At 33.7% G+C, this 17,542-nt stretch overlaps 1 protein-coding gene across 1 annotated transcript in view; it reads left to right on the top strand.

The window, feature by feature from the left end:
* Window positions 1-731: 731 nt before the first annotated feature.
* LOC111155477 (minichromosome maintenance domain containing 2) overlaps window positions 732-17,542 on the top strand; it is a 29,199-nt gene continuing 12,388 nt past the window's right edge. Inside the window, exons 1-11 of the mRNA XM_022515646.1 lie at window positions 732-825; window positions 920-1,050; window positions 1,119-1,178; window positions 2,987-3,182; window positions 4,058-4,180; window positions 4,300-4,404; window positions 7,361-7,486; window positions 9,164-9,401; window positions 13,024-13,229; window positions 15,514-15,680; window positions 16,370-16,549. Of these exons, the coding sequence (XP_022371354.1) occupies window positions 732-825; window positions 920-1,050; window positions 1,119-1,178; window positions 2,987-3,182; window positions 4,058-4,180; window positions 4,300-4,404; window positions 7,361-7,486; window positions 9,164-9,401; window positions 13,024-13,229; window positions 15,514-15,680; window positions 16,370-16,549 (1,626 nt within the window). The remainder of the gene's footprint in view (window positions 826-919; window positions 1,051-1,118; window positions 1,179-2,986; window positions 3,183-4,057; window positions 4,181-4,299; window positions 4,405-7,360; window positions 7,487-9,163; window positions 9,402-13,023; window positions 13,230-15,513; window positions 15,681-16,369; window positions 16,550-17,542) is intronic.

The following is a 17,542-nucleotide window of genomic DNA, read 5'->3' as shown; positions in this document are numbered from 1 at the left end:
CTGAGAACGTGACCCGAGCTGAAGTCAGATGCTTAACTGACTGAGCCACCCAGCTGTCCCTTTAAATTACTTTTGCATATTCTGTTCTCATTACCAGGGTTTAATGTTTTATGCTGGTCACTAATAGAAGATTTAAAGCCAGAAGAGGCTTTATCATCTAATACAACCCCTTTGTTTTCTACAGATGAAGATAACTGAGCCAAGAGAGGTTAGGTGAGTCCCCCACAGCAACTAGGAAAAGCTGTATCTAAAATTAAGTTTTCAGATTTTTTAGGTCAACTACATTTTACTTTGAATTTTTGAAACAACTTTTACCACTTTAATTTTTTAAGCAACCCTGCAAGGGGACCTCATGATATAATATTATTTCAACAAGCATTTTTTGGAAACACCTGCTCTGTAAAGAGACAGTTGAGGCTCCTGTTCTTAGATTTGCAATCTTGTGGAGAATCTGCTGACTTACTATTGATAAAAAATGTTATTTGGAAAAAAAAAAGTTTTGTTTCCTTTTGGGTAGGAACTTAAGTTGGAAATTTTACTTCATTTCATTTCACTCTCAATTTTAAGTTGAACAGTTTGTAAGGTTTTATTAGAGATTGTGAAGTGTAAATTCTAATTTATTTTATTTCCAGGTATTCTCATCTTTTTTGTGTGTTTCACCATCTGTAGTCTTTACCAGCAACTGTGGTTTAACCAATTAGTAATAGAGAAGAATCATTAACTAGGAGAATATGTCAAATTTGAAAATGAAAGAGGCAGCTCTTATCTACCTTGACAGAAGTGGAGGCCTCCAAAAGTTTATAGATGATTGCAAATACTTCAATGGTATGTTCAGCAAAGGTGACTTTATATTTTAGAAACTTTAAAATAAATTCCTACATGTTACTATACTCATTTTTATATTTGTGTATTTTTACAGATTCAAAACAAAGTTATGCTGTCTATCGATTTAATATTTTAGTAAATCCCTCTGATATTGTTGAATTGGATGCTGAACTTGGAAATCATATTTTACACGAGCCTTTAAAAGCTGCTCAAGTTTTTCAATCAGTAAGTTAAAGAAAAATAATTTCATGCCACATGGAATTTTTGGTAACTTTGTTTGTTTGAAATCACAGGTCTGTTTTACTGCTGTTAAGACTCTCTCATTAATTGGACAATTACAGACTGAAACTCAAGTAAGTTTTACTTAAATTTAACAAGAAAACTAGGATAAAAAGCTTTGAAGATTACTTGTAAATAAATCTTTTTTTATTCATGTTTTTATTTAAAAAGATACTACATTTTTTCAAAGTTCAATAGAATATCTTAAATACACATCTTTACTTCCTATATTATCATTTATAACAGTGAACATTTTTATAATAAAACATTCTAAACATACCCCAAAATAAAGAGAATATGTATCATTCAGATCTAATAGTTTATAATATTTTGCCATTACCTGCATCATCCATTTTTTACCAAAATATTTTAAGACAAATCCCAGACATCTTAATGTCACTACTACATCCTTTAGTATCAACCTCTAAAAGTTGTGGACATTTTTCTTACACAACCACAATGCCATTATGACCCTTTACAAAATAACAATTTTTGGTATCCTCTAATACCCAATCCATATTTAAATGTACCTATTTGGGCTCTCAAGAGTATTTCACAATTGATTTGTTCAAATCAGGATCAAAACAAGGTTTATATATTATAATTGGTTATTGTATCTCATTAAACCTCTTTTAATCTAGAGCAGTTTCCTCCCCCTTTCTTTTTATACCACTAAGTTTTTGAAGAAACTAGTTAATTGTCCTGTACAATGTTTGGATTTGTCTCATTTTGTTCTTATGGTATTTAACTTATTCTTCCATATGCCATATTTCTGGGAAATAGAATTGGCTCTAAAAACTTGCTTAAATTCAGATTCAACTCATTTTGACAAGAATACATCATACTTATTGTCATGTATTTCATACTGCACTGCATTAGGAGAAATAAACTGTTTTCCACTTTTAGTAACCGCACAATTGATCAGTGGGTTCTGGTAATGCCAGTCTGACCTCTTCAATATACACTCTCCCATCAACTTTCACCTAATAGTTTTTGCAGCCATTGATGACCATTACGTAGAATCTATTATTTCATTAAAAGTTGTAAAATTGTGATTTTTCTAATTTCAGCAACCTTTTGAATTTATTAACTGAAATTGTTCTATAACAGGAGTTTTCTCTCATCAGCTGTTTGGTTACCCTAAAATACAATTTGTACCTGAAGGACAGAGTAAATGGTTGATTCTTTCCATTTATAAATTTTCAGAGAATAAGGAACTGAAATCTGAGAGCCTCCAATGATGACCAATACTTTTTTTGGTTTCATTTATCCTTTTTTTTTTTTTTTTTTTTGAGGAACTCATGAATTTAAAAATATATACAATATATTTCAATGAATCTTTATCATTCTTTTTGATGTATGTTATTGTGCTTTTGGTCCATTGGGAGTCCCATAAGGTTTGTGTTTATGTCCTTTTGACACATCCCATGTTTTAGTTTTTGTAGCTACCTTGATTTCTGGCACAAAGTGGTGCAACAGGTCTGTATTTTCCTTCCCAGACCTGTAGTCAGCCATTTCCCTTAAGCAGCCTTGGTTCTTTTTGGTGAGAAATAATATTTAAGAAATCACAATCTGGGTACTGGAAAGGTTCATTGCTATTGGATCCTCATTGTTTTATAGGCCTTTTCAGTGGATATAGCCAGGAAATTGCACTTTTAAGGAAAAATTCTTAGTTCATAATAATATTTGCAATTAAAATATAAGATTTAGGGGTTTGCATCTTTAATTTTATATTTAAATCTTTTGTCTTATGCTTAAATTTTGATTCCTGATAACACTAACAAATTATTTACCTGATTTACTCTACAAATATACTTACTATAGTGTAATGCAAGTCCAAATGAATCTGTAATTTTTAATACTATTTTTACATTTCTATTAGATTAATATAGTGCTGAAGTTAACACATTTACCTCCTCTGCGAAGTTATATTCTTGATCTTTGTGAGTTTCCACTTGATTATGCATCTCAAAGATTTTATATGATGCAAGGAATTGTGATTGCAATGACAACTGTAACCAAGTATACACAAGGTGCAAGATTTCTTTGTTCAGATGAAGCATGCCCTCTTTCAAAAGGTAGATATAAAAATGTAAAACAATTTATTGTTTAATCCTAAATCATGTTTACCATTAGTTTTATGAAACATGGAGTAGAAAGAATGGAGTAAAACTTGATGTTTCATGTATACAAGTTTACTTTGCATAATCCTCAGGTGCATTCTTTTCTTTCCCTTCTCTCTCCCACAATATAAGAGGTGCTCTTGGATTTTTGAAGTGCTTCTTCTCATACACTGTTCCATGACTGTTCGTGCTGTTTCCTCTCCCTGTAATGTCCTCTCTCAAACCTTTGGCTTATCTTCAGTTCAGTACTTCTCAGGACATCTTTTCTATTCATCTCCACTTCTCATTGGGTTGGATGTCATGCCTCCTCTCTTCTCTCTGAACCCTCTAAATGAATACCATATATTGAAATTATCTGTTTCTTGTTGCTGCCTTTTGAAACTCTGTTTAAGGATCTATATCAAGAGTGCCTTGGGGCTCCTGGGTGGCTCAGTCATTAAGTGTCTGCCTTTGGCTCAGGTCATGATCCCAGGGTCCTGGGATCGAGAGCAGCACCACATCGGGCTCCCTGCTCAGTTGGGAGCCTGCTTCTCCCTCTCCCACTCCCTCTGCTTGTATTCCCTTTCTCGCTGTGTCTCTATCAAATAAATAAATAAAATCTTTTTTTTTTTTTTTTTTTTTTTTTAATAAATAAAATCTTAAAGAAAAACAAAAAGAGTGCCTTAGCATAGTGTCTGGCAAGAAATAGCCATGCAATAAATGTTAATTGACTGCTCTGAACCCACATGCAAAAGTGAATTAATTATATCTTGAATTAGAATAATTTTAAAGGATTGAAAACGGGTAGCTAAATCCAAAAGCAAATTTAGCTTACCTCTGTTTTCTTTCAGGATTTCAGTATATAAGAGTGCATGTGCCTGGTGCTACAGAATCTGCAACAGTAAGAAATGACTTTTTGTGTAATCTATGTTCATCTTCACTTCAAGAAGACAGAAAATTTAGAGTACTTGGTGGTAAAAATGCATTCATATTTTGTAATTACAAATTTTAAAATAGTATTTAATATCTTAATGTGGAAAGTAGATTGAATGTATATTCAAATAACTAATTGTTTTTTGCTATTTGCCTTAAGATAAACAGATAGTTGAAATAATCACAGCAAAGGCACTTCATGCTTTTCGAGGATATTCTAAGAACCAGCCATTTAGGTTTCAGTCTCTTACAATTTTTCTAAGAGGTAAGTAAGTTTGTGTGAACTAAAAACAAATAGCTGTAAAATATATAAAATATGTAATTGACTTGTTTATAGCTATATAGTATTAATGGTACTTCTATAGCTTAAGAATCATAGGTCTTATTTGAGTGTCTTAAAGAGTCATATTTAGCTAATGTATCAGTTATTCATTGAGTCATACATCATTCACTTAATATTAGTGCCTGCTATGTCCCAAGCACTGTGCTAAGTTTCAGGGACAAAATTATTTATGGTAATGTTCTCCCATCATTTTATGTTGTGTTTTACGTAAACATTGGAGTTATTTTATTTATTTTTTAAAGATTTATTTATTTATTGAAAGAGAGAGAGAGTTTGTGAGCAGGGGCAGGGGCAGAGGGGAAGCTGACTCCCCACTGAGCTAGGAGACTGATATGGAGCTCAGTGTCCCCAACAGGGAGATCAGGACCTGAGCAGAAACCAAGAGTTTCGACCACTTAACTGATTGAGCCACTCAGGCACCCGTGGGATTATTTTATAATGTAAACTTCATGAAGATAAGGACTTAGTTTTTTTTACTGCACATAGTAAAACCTCATTAAATATTTGCTTAAAATATGAATGAGCTGTGACATATGATTAACTGTTGAGAACTGCATGAGTAAAGACCTGTGAGCGGGCAGAGTCTGCCATGGAGGAAATCATTATCGGTATTAATTACCCAGGGAAGAGTGAGTCTTCATTGAAAAGCCAGAACTGTGAAAATGAGGGTGGGGCTCAGGCTCTTTTCTTGGGCTGAAATTGGAGGAATTAAACTGTTTAGAAGGAGAGAACTTGGATGTCAACCATGTATAGGAAACTCAAGATTTAGGGAAACAGAAATTCAAACAAGAACTCTCCACTGTGGCCTGACAAGGATGAGGCAGGCATGTAAGCTGAGATGATAATAGGTCATTTTTTAAAAAAGATTTTTTTTTTATTTATTTGACAGAGATCACAAGTAGGCAGAGAGGCAGGCAGAGAGAGAGAGGTGGAAGCAGGCTCCCCGCTGAGCAGAGAGCCTGATGCAGGGCTGAATCCCAGGACCCTGAGATCATGACCTGAGGCGCAGGCAGAGGTTCAACCCACTGAGCCACCCAGGTGCCCAGATAATATGTCATTTTTATATAGCAGTTACTGTGTGCCAGCGCTTTTACATATATTAACTCATTTAGGCACAACTGCAGCAAGTAAGTTCTATTGTTATCTCAATTTTACAATTTGGAAACTGAGGCCCAGAGAAGTAATTTGTCCAAAGTCACAAGCTAGTATGTAGTACAGCCATCATTCAAATTCAGGCATTCCAGCCTCAAAGTCTATGTTTTTAATTACTTAATTCTATTATATACTACATGCAAACCCAATAATATAGAAAGATAAGTGGCTATTCAATTTTTATTTTGGTAGAAAACCCTTTCTTCAAATAAACTCTTATATAGAACCTAAATGAATTTTAAAGATTAATTAAAAAAACAGGCCTTTTGGGATTGACATTAGAAGAAATAACCAGACTTCCCAGCTTCCTTACCTTTTTCTTGACCTTTCCTTGACCTCGAGATACATTTGCCAAACTCTGTAATTCCATGGAACAGTTGAAAAACAATTTGCTTTTATTTTCTCCTCGTAATTCATTCTGTATCCTTCAGTTAATTGTTTTTGTTAGTTTGTTTGATCAGCTGACCGGTTTGTAGTTTTTATTTTCTCAATTCTTGCACCCAATTCTTCCCTTCCAGTCTACAGGGTATATCAATAAGCTCTGTGGAGCCAAAAAAAAAAAAAAAAAAAAAAAAAAAAGGAGGGGTGCCTGGGTGGCTCAGTCAGTTAAGTGTCTGCCATCAGCTCAGGTCATGATCCCAGGGTCTGGGATGGAGTTCTGCATCAAGCTCCTTGCTCAGTGGGGACCTTGCTTCTTCCTCTGGCTGCTGTTTCCCCCGCTTGTACACACTCTCTCTCTCTGACAAATAAATGAAATCTTAAAAAAAAAAAAAAAAAAAAAGGCCAGAGAAAGAGAAGGAAAAAAATGATTAAGATCACCTTTTGATCTTCTTCATGGAGAATGCTAATCCTGTCCCTCCTTTTAAGCCTTTCTTTCATAGCTTTACAACCAACCAGCTTCTAACTGTGTAATGGAGGATCAAGATTTTTAGTGTATGTTTGTAAAATAGATTTTGGGGGGGTGCCTGGGTGGATTAGTTGATTAAGCATCCAACTCTTGATTTTAGCTCAGATCTTAATCTTGGGGTCATGAGGCTTAAGCCCCTCATTGGGCTCCATGCTGGGCATGGAGACCACTGAAAACAATCAATCAATCAACCAATTTTGAATTTGTGCAAAAGCATTGCCCAGTCTATAGATGTGAGAAGGGAAACCTAGCATACTGCAAGAAGGTAGACTTTGGAGATTGCCATATCTAGATGTGAATTTCAGTTCTGTTATGTACTGTTTAGCCTTGTACAATTTGCTTAACTTCTCAGTTTCTTCATATACAAAGCAGGAATAGCAATATCTAACAGTTTTCAATTAGATAATAAATGTAAAAATACCTGCCTATATTATAGGTAGTGACAATACCTTTTAAAATTATTTTCTTCTCAAATTATTATTTATAAGGTCATTTTTTATTAATGTTTTTTATCATTTAATGCAAAGACATTTCATTTTAAATAGGTTGATCCTGTTTTTCCTTTGTCTTAGAGGAGACTGTCTTGTTGCTTCTTAAAATTAATTCATCATTGCCTATAAATATCAAAATTTACCAGCAATGAAATTGCCTCAATTTACATTATCAGTGTTACTCTATGTAGAGATTACACACAAAAGTAAATGCTTTACAACTAACTTAAGTACTAAATTCTTACTACCTTTAGGTATTTGAACCATACAAACATGTACAAGTTTCATTTAGTGAATACATATTTTCTTTTGTGTTTAATCATCTTAGATGAATCAGTGAGTAAAATGAATATAGGAAATGAGTATAAAATTATTGGAATTCCAACCTGTGTAAAAACTTCACAAACTGCTGTTTGTATAGAGGCAAATAGTATCATTTCTTGCAACCCAAAAGGTAAGGAAATTGTTAGTATCATATATTAACAAATATTTAAATTTAAGTCCATGTGTTCAGGAAATAAGTATTTGCTCAGGAAATAACTATTGCTGGACACTCTTCTAAGAACTAGGTGTATAGTTATAGTCAGGATAATCAAGGTTCCTACTCTTAAATCATATGGGAGACAGTCAGTAAACCTATAAACTAATCAACAAGACAGTTTCAGATAATAAATGCTATGAAAGAAATAAAATGTGATAACATAGAACCTTGCCCACAGGAAGGACTCCTTTTTTTGCCTAAACTTTATTTTGATTTTTTCATAATTAACAATGAGAAAATTGTATCCAAATGCCAAGAGTTAGTCATTCATGAAAAGATTTTTCTACCCAACTTTTTATTTTCTAACTAAAGCAATGTTAAGCAACTTGTGGTCTGAGAAAAAAACCCAATACAATAGCATCCTTTTCCTCATCTGAGCTGAACCAATCAAGAATAAGATAACAGAGAAAGGCAGATGGGGGCCAAAATATACCTTCGTTACTGATAATTTCCTTTAACAACTCAAACATAAATAGGCTTGAAGTAAAAGTAGAGAGCAGACCTAGTCTTAACTTGCCACACAAATAATTAAAGTAGGAAAGATTAGTTAAATCTTGAATAAAGTTAGATTTTTTTAATCACTAGATAACCATCTACAATAATAGAGGACCAAGTTGAATTTAAATGCAAGTGGATTCTAGATACCTCTGCTTGTCTTGAAGAGAAAAGCTTCTTAAAAGAATAAAAGTATTGAAGAAAGGAAGCACAAATGAACAATAGATATTTTAATGATATTTGACATATTTTTTGCTGTGAAGTGTTTCCCGATTTATTGATTTGGTAGCAGAACATGACTTATACGTAGGTGAAAAAGTGTGCTTTCTCATGCTGCACTATAGAATTAGGCAGATTTAACCACCCAAATGTGGCAGGAGCTACACTAAAGTAGGTCTCCCTTGGTCCATGGGTGTGGATGAATAGAAAAAATCATTGATCTGTGATGGCAGCCCCCAAGAAAAAGGAGAAAAGGACTGAGTTATGCGTGCACAGCTATTCCTCCTAATGATCAGCTGGAATAAATCACTCATTTTTTTTTATTTTTTTTTTTTAGGAGCCGGATAGAGTAAGGGAATGGGGAAGATCTAGAATGTTACAGTATAGTACAGTACGGTGCTTTCTAAGTAGTAGAGAGTAAATCTTCCTTTTTAACAGCACCATTCAAATAATTCCCATTCTGCTGTTTAGCCCTCACTAAAGGTGGTTATTATTTTAAATGTAGAAATATAGAAGCAAACACTGTAATACAGGAGCCCCCCCAATCTGGCTTTGTTCATCTAGGTCTTAAAAGGAAAAGAATGAGGGATTTGCTTGCCCCCATCACAGCCAGTCTATGTGGACACATGGGGTAACTGCTTCCTTTTATTATATTCCCTGGGATAAAATTGAGAGAGCAAAGTGACCTCTAATCATAGTTTAATATAATTTATATTATATATATATAAAATAATTTAACATCATAAGAATTTGAATATGGTATTACTAGAAGAACTATAATTTGATAATATCTTTGATAAATGGAATTAGAGATCTATAATGTCATTTTCTTGTTTTAAAACCCTTTTTAATATATGTGTTAATATTTACTTCCAGTTCCCTCAGGAATTTGCGACAATTTCAGGTATCTTCTCTCTTTGACTTCCAGCTCATGCTGGAAATTTACAGCAATACTTGCCAATATCTTTGCATCACAAATTGTTCCACCTGGGACTTACAATTTACTCAAGCTCTGTTTGCTGATGAGTCTAGTACAGACAAGTGACCGTAACAAGGAACTGAAAGATTGCCTGGATATTTTAATTATAACAAGTGATATTCTACTTGTAGACAGGTAAAATATGTGATACGAATGTTTTCAAAGTATAAATTGGTCACGGATTTGCATAAATCCTTTCCATGTGCATTATTATAAAACAAATATTTAGAATTCAACTGGGCATTATAAATATTTAAATAAACTTTTATTAATAAATTTCAAAACTTTAAAAACAGGAATTGATAAATTGGATATTTGCTTTCAATATTTTGGGAATCTAACCACGCAGAATTTCACCAGTTTCCCCACTCAGACCTTTACAAATAAATGCATCCTTCACAGGCTTCCTTTTCCCTCATTCCCTATTTCAGTGTTCTACTTTTTTATTTGCTTTCATTTTAAAATAATCTTCCCCCCCAAGAGCCAACAAGCCAACAGGCCATTGTCTTATTTTTCTCCAAGATTCCATTAAATAATACTGATGCACTGTATACAAATAAGTCTGTAAAAAGTATCAAAATTACTGTTTTGGGACTATCACCCTAACTTTGGAATAAACTTCTATTCAGCATTTTGGGGCTCTCCACTAGGAAGTACCATTTTTAAAATCACTTAAATGTTCAAAAGCTAGGGATAAACTTCTTATATTAATACCTCGGATGCATTTGTAAAGCAAAAACAAATTTGTAGAATGAATTTAAAATTTAAAAAATGCAAATTTAGCTTAATTGGACAGATGATGTTTTGCTCAACTTAAATTAAAATTAAATTGCAATGTAAATGTGGTACTAACTGCTACAGATTGCACCAATTTAATCTTCCACTGATGAGCATGGGAGTATTTGTTTCCTCACAACCTCACCAACACTAGGTATTATCAAACTTTTAAATTTAGCCATCGAATGGGTGGAAAATGGTATTTTATTTTAATTTGCACTTTTTTAATTGGAAGTAAGTTTTAGCATCAATCTAAACACTTCTATTATTTTTCTATGAACCTCTATTGTCCTCTTTTCTATTAAGTTGTTTATTCCTAAATGATTTGTGGTATCTCTTGTAAATTAAGGCCTTTGTCTCTTTTCCTGTTTGTCATTAACCTCTGGCTTTTCCTGTGGTATTTTGGGTGGTATGAGAGATTTGGGGGGGTTGTTTCATTTTTTAGGTAAAATTTATATATAGTGAATTAATCAGATCTTAAGTATAGACCCTAATAAGTTTTGACAAGTGCATACATTGTGATAGCTAGCACCAAAATAAAATACAGAACATTTCCATCACCTCAGAAAGTTCTTTCACTTAGTTCCTATTTCCACAGGTGATTTCTGTCACCGTAGGTTAATTTTCCTGTTCTCGAACTTCATAAAAATAGAATCATATAATGCATACAAAGCATATTCTTTTGGGCCTAGTCTCTTTTACTCTACACGTTTTTGAGATTGACCCAGTTGTATTTGTTAGTAGTTCATTGTTTTTATTGATGGGTAGTATTCCATTATATGAATGTACCAAAATTTGTTTATCCATTCTCCTAGTGATGAACATTGATTGGGTTTTGCATGTTTTGACTGTTATAAATGAAGCCACTGTAAACATTCCTATACAGGTCTTTTTGTGGACATGTGTTTTCATTATCTTGAATAAATACCTAGGAGTAGAATTGCTATGTCATTAGGTAGATATATATTTAACTTTATAAGAAACTGTCAAACAGTTTTCCAAAGTGGTTATACCATTTTATATTCTTACTAACAATGTAAGATTCCAGTTGTTTCTATCATCACCTACATCTGTTATTGTCAGTCTTTCTCAATTTAGCCATTCTGGTGCATGTGAAATGGTATCACATTATGGTTGTAATTTGCATTTTCCTGATGACTGATGATCTGAGCTCTTTTATATGTGTTTATTGGCTGCTCATATATCTTCTTTTATGAAGTGTCTCTTAAGTCCTTTACCCACTTTTAAGAGGGGTTGTTCTAGATATACATCCTTTGTCACATATATGTAGCATGAAATTTTTCTTTCAGTCTAAAGCTAGTATTTTTTTTTTCTTAAAAATGTCTTTGATGAGCAGACTATTTTGTTTTGATGAAATTCAATTTATTGGGTTTATTTAAGTTTAGTGTTTTCTGGGTTCTGTTTAAGATATCTTTACCTATGAGCACCTGGGTGGTTCAGTGGGTTAAGCCTCTGCCTTTGGCTCAGGTCATGATCTCAGGGTTCTGGGATCAAGCCCCACATTGGATTCTCTGCTCAGCAGGGAGCCTGCTTTCCCCCCTCTCTCTCTGCATGCCTCTCTGCCTACTTGTGATCTCTGTCTGTCAAATAAATAAAACCTCTAAAAAAAGAAAGAAATCTTTACCTACTCTAAGGTCATGGAGATGTTCTTTTATATTTTCTCCTAGAAGCATTACAGTTCTAGCTTTTACATAGATCTGTTATCCATCATATGTTAATTTTTGTATATGTTGTGAAGTAGGAGTCAAAGTTAATGTTTTTTCCTATGCATTTATACAGTTTTTCCATACCATTTGTTGAAAAGACTTTCCTTTCCTCATTGAATTGTTTTGACACCATTGTTGAGAATGAATTGAACTGGGTATAAACTAGATATAAAATTGAACTGAGCAGATATCTGTTTGGAGCCCATCACAGGGCTTCAGCCCATGACCCTAAGATTAAGACCAGAGCCAAGAGTCGGATGCTTAACCAACTGACCCACCCAAGCGCCCCACTTGGGAGAATTTTAGAAGAAATATTTATGACTTTGGTTCACCCCTAGAATGGTTTGGGGTGGGGCTTGATATTGGAATTTTAATAATATCCCCAGGCGATTTTAATGTGAGGTCGGGTTGAAAACCACTGCTTTATAGGCTTGCATAAGTTTCTTTCTAAATCTCATTCCCCCATTTTATATATCTTCAAACTAACATCCAAATTCCTTAGAAGGCATATATACTAGAAATTTTACAGCATCTACCTATCCTTATTTAAAGAATACTACTTCATCCTCTTTTGCACTAGATGTCTGTGTCAGCTCATCATAGTTGATTGCACTAGCAAGCTATGATTTCTGTGGGAAGGTTTTGGAAGCTAAGATAATCATAATCCTTTCTTAGAATTTAAATTTGAGAAATGAAGAGGCTGAGGAAATTGGCAAAGAGGTTAGAAAACAGATGTATCAAGAGTTACGACAATACATAGGCATCAGGGATAGTCATTATGGGCTACTGTCAAGCCTAAATGTGAAAATTCTGAATAAACAAAAGAAAGCAATCCATAAGGAGGAAGGCCAGTTCAAATGACATCTCTCTATAGCTTTCTCTGACTGCCTTCTGGGAAGAAATAATACTCTCCTATGGATATTCTCATGAAAACATTGTGTTTTAGTTTTTTGTTTATGTCTTTCTAGGCTGTGAACTTTCCAAGTTAAGGACCATGTCTCATATATATTTTTATCCCTAGAAAAGGTGCTTATTAGGGGTACCTGCTGGCTCAGTCAGTAGAGCATGCAACTCTTGATCTTGGGGTATTGAGTCTGAGCCCCATGTTTGATGTAGAGATTACTTAAAAATAAAATCTAAAAAAAATGTTCATAAACCACTGACTCAAACTAAATTTAATTGCGTAGCTGTTATACATTATCACTTCTGAAAATCAAACCTTGAATAATATTGAGTAATTTATTTTTTCCTAGGCTTTTGAATTTTAGTATAAACCTTGTGCCCCGTGGTATACGTCATCCAGTCTCTACTGAAATTTTTCCTACTCTGTCCAGGAATAAGTATGGAACTGGAGCAGTTAGCATTCAGGCTGGCAGTGCTTTGCTAGCTAAAGGTGGTATCTGTTTTATAGGAGACTTGGCTTCACACAAAAAGGATAAACTAGAACAGCTTCAATCAGGTAAATAATATTTTTTTCTAATTAATTTTTACCTGTTTAACTTACTGTCTCACCAGTGTCAAGGAGATACTTAACTGTTAAGATTATATTGTACACATTTTAGGAATTGAGAAATTATATTAAATGACATTTCTCATTTTACCTTTATAAATAAAAAGAGAGGAATTTAATATGCAAATATACTGTTTTAGCTTTTGCTCTCAGTTATGCTAATATGTGAGTTGTATTGGTCCAGATTTCTTTTCTTGTATTATTGTTTTAGCTAGGACTTCTACTCTGATGCCGAAAAACAGTGGTGAAAAGAGACCTCCTTGTCTTGTTCCTCATCTTAGTAGGAGAGTTTTGAGTTTGTCACCATTAAATATGGTGTTAGCTGTAGGTATTTTTGTAGATGTTCCTTTCCAAGTTGAAGGAGTTCCCCTCCATGGTAAAGTACACATAACATAAAATTTAAGATTTTAACCATTTTTAAATATACAATTCAGTGTCATTAAGCACATTCACAGTGTTATATATAATCCTTACTAGTCTCTATTTCTAGAACTTTTCATAATTCCTAACAGAAATTCTGTATTCAGTGACACCTGGGTGACTCAAGTTGTTAAGTGGCTGCCTTCAGCTCAGGTCATGATCCCAGGGTCCTGGGATCAAGTCCTGCATTTGGCTCCTTGCTCAGCGGGAAGCCTGCTTCTTCCTCTTCCTGCTGCTCCCTCTGCTTGTGCTCTCTGTCTCTCAAACTCTCTCTCTGACAAATAAATAAAATCTTAAAAAAAGAAAGAAAGAAAGAAAGAAACTCTGTACATTATACAATAACTCCCTGTTCTTTCCTACCTCCAGCCCCTGGAGGTAGGGAAGAACAGCCTCCAGCCCCCTCCAGCCCCATTCTACTTTCTGTTTTCATGAATTTGTCTATTCGAGAATCTCTTTTCTTATTGTTGAATAAGATTCCATTTTATATATATACCACTATTTTTAAAAAATTCATTCGTTTGTTGAGGGACACTTAGGTTGTATCTATCTTTCGGCTATTGTGAATAATGTTGCTCTGAACATTGGAGTCCAGGTATCTGTTTGAGTCCCTACTTTCAACTCTTGGGTGTATACCTAGAAGTGGAATTGCTGGATCATAAGTTAATTCTATGTTTAACTTAATGAGGAACCACCAAACTGTTTTCCACAGTGGCTATGCAATTTTACATTCCCACCAGTAAAGGATGAAGATTCTAATTTCTCCACATCAGTCCTGTCACATTTAATAACTAATAAAATATTTTTAAAGGAAAAAGCTTTATATATTATTATACTTAACAGCAGCTTTTCCCTTGTGTTTGATTAAGGAGCCCGGATTTTTAGACTACACTGGGCCCACATACTAAGTAGCTGGCCTTGGCTACTGGAATAGCAAAAATTAAAAAGATTGACAACAAATATTATCAAGGATGTGGAAAAACGGGAATTCCTATATATTGTTGATGAGAATATAACATAGTACAACCATTTTGAAAACTGCTCTGGCAGTTTCTGTAGAGTTAAAAATACGTATTTACCTTATGACCCAAAAGAAAGATAAATATAAACAGAAGACTCTGTTATCATGAATGAGGAGAAGACTAATTTGAGAACTGTTTGGAAGATAGAATCCTAGGAATTGGATTGAATCCATAGATTGAATGATTACAAGGGGTGAAGGAAGGATATAAAGGAGATTATGTTGCTTCTACATTTTAATTTGGGTTTTAAGTAGTTGGATGGTGATATCCCTAATTGTGAGTAATCCACACAAAAAGTCATTTGAGGAAGAGAATGATGAATTTGGTTTTCAACATGTTGGATTTGAGATGTATTTTCCCCATGTCATTGTAGTTTATATTTTCTCTCAGTCTTATGCTCTTTCACTCTTACATACAAGTCCTGCTTTATTTTTTTCCACATAAAAGAACATTGCTTAATTTCAGAACCCCCTTGTAAGCATAACCTATATGGCCCGTCTTTCAACACTCTACCTATTTCACCCAGATACTGACCATAATTCCAGCTACATGGCTTAGACTGTTGTTCTCATCAAGTCATGGGACACATAAACACGCAAATATTTTTCTTGTCTTGTTCTTTTTATGGCAGATTCTCTAATTTAACCATATCTTGCAAAACAACCGAATTTACTTGTGTCTTTACTGTCCAACATTTAGAGTGTAAAATTCTATATAATAATATTTGTTATTAATTTGTAGATATATAGGCCTAAATGAACTAAATAATAAATGGGTAATGTCTTTTGACTTAGTTGTGGAAAGCAGAAACATCACAGTATATATCCCAGGAAAGAAGTTTGGGGATGGTGTTAATCAACAAATGACTTTTCCAGTTCAGTGCAGTTTTTGGTCTTTTGTTGATATGGATTCATCTTCAAGGAAAAATATGCAGAAAACAAACACTCTAATTGGTCAGATGGTAAGGTATATATATATTTTATTTTTAGAATGTTCAGGGAATTTAACTAGATTTTAATCTCAATTTTTTGTTGTTCTTAATGTTTTGTTATTAACCCACGTCTATCTTTAATCAGATAGTAGAACTAAATAATGATATGATTGAAAATTTTCATTTTTTTAGTCATGCAAAGCAGGTGTCTGTTTACTAGAAATTATTTGAATAGGCAGTAGAGTAGGCTTTAATGAATCATGTGTAAGAAAATAATAAAGAGCATTCAAAAACTTGGTCATATTAAGGGTGCCTGGGTGGTTCAGTTGGTTAAGAGATTGCCTTTGGCTCAGGTCATGATCCCAAAGTCATAGGATGGAGTCCTGCCTAGGGCTCCCAGCTCCACAGGGAGTCTGCTTCTCCCTCTGACCTTCTCCCCTCTCATGTTTTCTCTCACACTCTCTCTCTCAAATAAGTAAATAAAATCTTTAAAAAAAAACTTGGTCATATTAATTTCCCATGCTACTCAGGAATCACTTTAAATAACAATAATAACAAATACTAAAATAAAAAATAGTTACATATTAATAAAATATAATAATATAAATATGTTAAAAATTTAAATAATTATAAACAGTATTTAATTTATAATTATTTCTAAAGTGTTTGTGGAAATGCTAGAGTTTAATGTTTGTCTTTTACATTTTCATTTGGTGTAGGATTGCAGTTTGATTCCAGCAAATCTCCTAGAGGCATTTGGATTATTGATTAAGTGCAATGAATCATCTCCTTGCTCTCCACTTCTTTCTACTGTGCAACATACTTTAAAAAAAGCCATTGATCCTGAAGGGCAGCTTTATGTAGCTTCTAAGAAGTTCACAACTGAAGATTTTGAAAAGGTACAAGCAGAAGAAATGAGTACCAAGCATACTTGTGCTAATGTTTCTCAATTGAAATAGAACTCAATTGAGCAGTTTTCTTTATTTAGATTTCTTTTATTTCAAGTCCCTTTCAGCTTTTAAATACTTTAAGGACTTTGTATAGAGAATATTTAGGACTATAATTAAATAAAAAACTGTTTAAGGACAATAAATATTAAAATGTTGAGTTAATTGTTTGTACCACTGTCCAAATAGCTTTAAAAAATCTTAATAAAAAAAAACCCAATAGAATCTTTCCATGGAAAATTATGATGAGAGGCTGTATAGGTATATAGTTATTTTCATTTTACAGACTATTCAAAGGGATTTACTTTATATAAATGCCTTCAGAGTTCTGACTTTAGAGAATACCTGTCATAACTCACTAACCCATTTCAGTATCCTGCTGTGAAAACATGTGCAGCATGTTCAGAGAACCTGAGAGTAGATGATGTAAATTAGCAATGATTTTTATAGCTATTAAAGGAACACAAGTATTTACAAGTGATGCTCTTTTAATATTAACTATTCAGAATTCTGGTCACTGTAGAGTTAAAGTACCTAGATAGGATAGATAAAGGGCAGGGAATACTGGGAATGGGAATCGATGAGTCATTAGAATTTTTTTTCTCACCTGCCTTCCTTGTAGGCAGATTGCATGGGTAAAAGGAAAACTGAGGCGGTCTTAAAACTGAATTATGAGCATTGTTTATTCACATAGCTTAAAACAGAAAAATAATATTTATGATACATTAGGTATTTTTGTTTGTTTTATTTATTTGCTTATATTTGGGAGGGGGCAGAGGGAGAGAGAGAACCTTTTTTTTTTTTTTTTAAGATTTTATTTATTTATTTGACAGAGAGAAAGAGAAAGCACAAGCAGTGGGAACAGCAGGCAGAAGGAGAGGGAGAAGCAGGGTCCCTACCGAGCAGAGCACCTGATGTGGGGCTTGATCCCTGGACCCTGAGATC

This window comes from Enhydra lutris, unplaced genomic scaffold (assembly GCF_002288905.1).
Source record: "Enhydra lutris kenyoni isolate GAN:26980312 unplaced genomic scaffold, ASM228890v2 scaffoldscaffold41, whole genome shotgun sequence".
NCBI lineage: Eukaryota > Metazoa > Chordata > Mammalia > Carnivora > Mustelidae > Enhydra > Enhydra lutris.
Note: the sequence above shows the minus strand (reverse complement) of the source record. Positions and strands in the feature narration are given on the sequence as shown.